Raw genomic sequence first — 6,057 nt, 5'->3', positions numbered from 1 at the left:
TGCGGAGGGTAATTCTTGTTCGGTTTTACTTATCTTAGTCTGAACTTTTTAGTTTTCTTATAACTAGTATGGAAATTTGGGAGAAAAATGGAATCAAGGATCTAGCATATTGTGTACCTTCAACAGCTTTAATATCATTTTCAAAAATTTTAAATCCTCCTTTTTTTAAACTTTTTATTTGGGTTATCGTCTTACTATAAATAACGTCTTTCAAGCTAACAAGGAACCTGCCACGAGTGGCGGTATTGTCCCAATTTTCTTTCTTACTGATCATTTTAAAAAGTCAATATAAATTTATAATTATCTTACAAAAGATCTTCTATTAATGAAGCTTGACACAACAAAGTTCTTTGTAGTACTTGTTTGCAGTTGATGTTTGAGGAGATTATCTCCTCAAACATTAACAGCAATTTCAAAAATTTTAAATTTTCAAATTTTCAATTTCAAAAATTCCAAATTTTGAGAAACTGTACGTTTTTCAAAATTTGGAATTTTTGTGTTTTTACATTTATTTATCCAGTCAGCAAAGCTCGAAAAAACTTTTTATCAATAATAATAGCAGTATTTCCAAGACGGTTATTAGAAAACTGATTTTTTTAATTTGTAAATGTCCACCATTTATTGAAAAGTATCTTTATCTATTATAAGTTTTAATATCTGAAAAATCACGAAATAATAGTTTACTTGCTGCTGCTGCTGTAGTTTCATAGAATATACTTAAAGCAACAGTGACATTTTTCTTATAGTTTCCAGGATGGACAACTTTATTATTTGTGATTTATTTTCGGTACTTTTTTATAAAAAAGTTTGACATGAAGATTTTTTTCAATATGAATACATTCAGCAACTTCAGATATGTGTAGTTCATTTTGAATAATTTTATGGAACATGACACAATCATCAAATTTGGAAAATGAGTATTCTCTTGGTGAATTAGCAACTGTAACAGAATTAAGATCTTTAATAACATCGATTGATAAAAAATTATGATATTCATCTTCTCGAAAAAAGTTTTTAGTTGGTAATTTTCTTGGTATAGACATAACTGGAAAAGAAGCTGTTGCTATGCTAGCCGGGTATATTGTAGAAACAGGCTTCGAATAATACAACAAACGAAATCTTTTTGCCGATGCTCCTTGGTGTATTAAAATTTCATCAAAATGTTTTAAACAGATTACTAAATGACAGTCAAGGAATTTTTGTTTTCTAATTCTAACTTATAACTTTTTCAAATCATCATCTTTTGGAAAATCAAAAACTTGGACTACTTCACCCCCATAATAATTAGAGATAAAAGCAACAATACAGTATTTACTAACCATTATTATAACCAATGACAAAATAAGTAGGTGTAAATAAGGCCGTGTATTTAAGTAGGCAATGGTGTTAACAAAAAAAAAAAAAAAAAACATCTTTAAAACTTTAATTTTATTATTTCGGGACCCTATTTGGACCCAATAAGGGTAAATTCAGTCAAAAGCGCTGCGCATTGAAAAACAATAATGAATTAACTTATTGGTTTTAAAAAATTTTTGGTGCTATATAAGAAGCTAATCTGTGTCTAGAATTAAAATCAGATAAATATGTTAATTAGATAAATTTTTACAACTAAATTACTAAAACTTAAAAGTTTAGACAAAAAAAATTTACCCAAAAAAAAATTAAATAAGTTCTGATTATTCAAATAGCACAATATCAATTCTAGACACCCCTCATATAATGATAAACACTTACTGAAAATTTCAACTAATATAGATAAGTATTTTATAAGTTATAAACCACACTGGTTGAAAAATGTCGATTTTCAAAAAAAGCATTTAAAGATTTTTATAATAAAATCTAAATAATAATGTAATAAATGGTTTTAATAAATATTTTTAATACAATAATTGAGAAGAATCTTAGCTCGGGTTGATACTTTCTTAACAACCTCGTGTTAACAATATAATATAATCGTAACAAAAAACTTTTAAATTCTACAAATCAAGGAGTCCAGAAAAACCGGTAATATAATAACAAAAAGCCGTAATAAATCATAACACATTTTACATGCACCCCTAGGTTGACTTGGTCAACTAATAATATAAATCTTTCAAACGCCGCAAATTTTCACCTGCGCTCGCTGCCTGTCTGGTCAGCCTCTTTCTAATTAACCTGCACGTTTCATCGGTAGTAATCACACCTGGTTCATCTTCAATTACTTTATTACTTTTGTTTTTGATCATTTCGTTTGGCTTGTTGTTGCTAATTTCCAAAGGTATTAATTTTTGAATAGGTCGAAAACAGGTTGTTCAAATTCTTTCTTTGGATAAAATTTGTAGATGTGCGCCTCGTACTTTTTCATCAGTTCCTCTAATAAGTTTTAAAGCTTTTCTCGCCAGTGACTTCTTGGGATCTTGGTATCATCTCGTATAAGAACTACATCATTCGCTACTAGTTGTTCGGTACATGAAGTTTTATCTTTAACATATAAATGGTGTTGTTTAAGTTCATTAAGATACGAAGTTGCAAATCTTTTCCAAATATTAAATATTGTTGTTTTTAAAAATACTGTTCTTTTTGAAACATCTTCAGGCAGTATATAAATTTCATTCAATTATTATGAATATTTCGACCAAACATTAAATGGTATGGTGTTAAAGCTTCTTGAGTATCATCCTCGCTTATGTAATACAAAGGACGACTGTTTATCACAGATTCAATTTCACGCAGTATTGTTTCTAATTCTTCGTAAGATAGAGGAGCCTTTCCAATCGTTTCCTTCAATGTAATTTTAACAAATCTAACTAAACGCTCAAAAAACCCACCCCACCAGCTGCTAGGTAGTAACAATGTTATTCCTTGGAATTTCTTGCATGTTACACATTGCCTGGTAATACTTTTTATCGTTGATAAAACATTTAACTCGTTATCAACTGTAATACTTTTTATCGTTGATCTTCCTTTTATTATCCAGAATTGGGAACGTACTTTATTCAGCATCGATTCGATTCCGTGATGCAAAACTTTTTCATGCAGTTACGAATGAGTAATATCGTGAATCAACTTTCTTTGCCTCGTAAAATTAAAGGGTGCTTTGCTGTAAGGTTCAAGTTAGCATTTTCAAATCTTCCTCGTAATCGTAGTAGTTTATCTTCATCATCGAATAACTTAAGTGAATTTCTTAACTTATCAAATCTTCTGTCGTTTCGTAAAATTCTTTGTTCGTCTTTAATCCATTCATTGAGTGCATGTTTGTACTCGTCTGTAGTCAAAATTACTTGTTTGTTTAATGGTAGCTTTTTCATTGTTTTTACCAAATTGTTAATGAATCGAAAAACATATCCAGTAGTTATAATTAATTTTTCAAATGAACTAAATCTACCTGGATCAATAACACTACTCAAACCTGGCGATAATTCCAAAACAACATTACAAACAACTACATTTCCCCCTCGTTTACATTCAGACATAATATCAACATTTAACTCGTTATCAACTGTAAATTCTTTAATCTTTTCATTCATGTTTAACAAAAATTCTGGTCCTTTTAACCAACCTCCTAAATCAACAAAATTACTTATGCGAATAGGAAAATCAGCTGGGTTCAATTCTCCGCTAATGTGATTCCATTTTTGTCTATCAACAATTTTTCTAATGGCATTCACTCTATTCTCTACCCATGGTTTCCACGTTCTCTCTTTTCCCTTAATCCAAAACAATGCTACCTCTGAGTCACACCAACAAATTACATTATCAAATTTCATTCTTCCACTCAAAACTCTTAACACTTTTTCTATAAGTCTGCTCAGTAACACAAAACCTAATAGCTCTAGTCTAGGTATACTTATTAAGGGTGTTGTGATTAATCATTTGAAGAAATTGTTGATTAACGATTAATTGGTTTAAAAAAAAACCATTAATCGATTATTAATCGATTAACTTATGAAAAATAAAGTTTCCCTTTAATTACTCAAGAAATAGTATTATTTGAGTTTTTTTAATATAAATTAATTTTGTTCCAAAGTAATAAAACATTCCACTGTAATAAGAATGGTTATAATATTATAATGGTTAAAAGAGGCAAAGAATTTTAATTTATATAATTATTGAAAACATAATAAGTTTTATAACTAATTTGTAATACATTAGTGAAAAACGTTTCAGAAGTTCAAATATAAGTTTTATAAGAAATTTTTAATATAAACAAATTTAAATAACGTTTATTTCATGCCCATTTTGTTTGTGTAAAAGATATGAGCAAAGAAAGCATAACGAATCAATAGTTTCATCATTTAAGGATGTTCTTAATTTAGTTACAAAAAGCCCTGCCCCACTAAAACATCTTTCAGCTTCGACCGACGATGGTGGAATAGTTAACAAAGCATTGTACATTTGTTGAAATAAATGACTTCCACTTCATTTATTATTGTTTAGAAAGTAAAAATTCAAATATTTTTAAAGCATCAATTATATTGCAACTTACCTCAATGATTTCTAATAATTCTACAATTTCCTCAACCTGCTTAATTTCACAATTTGTTAGATATAAATGAATAACTGACAAACTTATTAGTACTGATTTTATTATTTCTTTTAACTCTAAGAACCGCTTTAACATTGCCAACATTGAGTTCCAGCGTGTGCGTACATCAATTATCATCACTTTTTTCTTTCTCAGTTTTTCTTGACACTCTCTTTGCAGGATATCATTTTTTACAGGTGATTTTCTAAAAAAACAAGCAATTTTTCTAATTTTATTTATTGCTGATAAAAAATCTTGAACAAATTCGATTTCATAATTGACAGGAGCTACTTCAACCCAACTTTGCCTTTTGCTTTTTTTAAAATCTTCCTCACCATCATCATCATCACATTCGTCACTTATTGAAGAGTTATCAAGTTCTGTTTCAAAATATTCGTCATTAGGTTCTACTAAATTTGTATGATTAGCATATAAAACATCTACCACAGCCAAATGTATGTCATGACTATGACAAATTTGATGATAAATACCATAACATAAATGTTATAACAGCGATTATGTGGTTTTTGAGCTGCAAACCAAACTCGCCTAGTTTTTAATAACAATCTCAACTGCCTTGGTAGCTGGCATTGTGTCATTTACTCTTATCATACCAATACTAATCACATTTCCGTTTTTCATATGGATATTCATACACATATAACGTCTGTTTTTTTTGGAACTCCACTCGTCTAATGATAATGAAAATCATCTTCTATTCTCTTTTTTAAATCACTTTTTATTTTTTCTCTAATCTGGTCAGCATACTCAAGTGAAATACTTTTAATTCCTTGTCTTGTTGATGGCATTTTTAAACTTTGAGCTTTCCATCCTTTGATAATTTCTTCACTATTTGCTAAAGTTTAAAACGGTATTTTATCTAAAGCTGTTAACTTTGCAAAAATTAACCTAGGACAAAAATTTTTTTTTGAAAATAGGATGAAACTATCTTTTGAGAATTACTATGTGCAATTAATGAGCTTCCTGAAGCAGGCTCTAATAGAAGGTCGTGTTTGTGTTGCATGTGGTACATTAAGGATGTAGTTGATAAATGCGATTTAAATTTGGTGTCACAATGCTTGCATTTTAACGTTCGTGAATCGTTTACATTTTCTAATAAATGAACCCAAACCTTAAACTTTCTTTTTTTTGGCTGCACCCATATATCATTGCTGTTGCATATATTGTCAGATAAATCCTAAAATTATAAATATAATATATTAAAAAAAATTATAAATATAATTTATAAAATTATAAATACAATTTATAAAAATCTTTGTAAGTACGCTATAATTCAAAACAGAACACACGTTCCCATGAAAATACATTCAAAAAGATTATTATCAACATACTATTATGAAGTAAAACACGAGGATTAAAGTTTTTCTAAAAGTAATAAATGTAAATTATGGAAATTATGGCTTATTTAGTTAGTTCCGTGGCTTAACATGAAACAATTACTAAATCCAGTGTCGACGATCCGGTGTTTAAAGACGGAAAAACTCTAAAGTGATTATTTTTATATAAAACCAAATCCTAATATAAAACGTCGA

At 28.7% G+C, this 6,057-nt stretch overlaps 1 protein-coding gene across 1 annotated transcript in view; it reads right to left on the bottom strand.

Annotated features, from left to right (window-relative positions):
• Positions 1–1,860: 1,860 nt before the first annotated feature.
• The window catches only part of LOC100215163 (dTTP/UTP pyrophosphatase), a 129,486-nt gene continuing 125,289 nt past the window's right edge, over positions 1,861–6,057 (bottom strand). The window contains exon 8 of the mRNA XM_065813412.1: positions 1,861–5,702. Coding sequence (XP_065669484.1) covers positions 5,692–5,702 — 11 coding nt within the window. The 3' untranslated portion in view covers positions 1,861–5,691. The remainder of the gene's footprint in view (positions 5,703–6,057) is intronic.

This window comes from Hydra vulgaris, chromosome 12 (assembly GCF_038396675.1).
Source record: "Hydra vulgaris chromosome 12, alternate assembly HydraT2T_AEP".
Taxonomy (NCBI): Eukaryota; Metazoa; Cnidaria; class Hydrozoa; order Anthoathecata; family Hydridae; genus Hydra; species Hydra vulgaris.
This window is presented reverse-complemented; position numbering and strand designations above follow the sequence as displayed.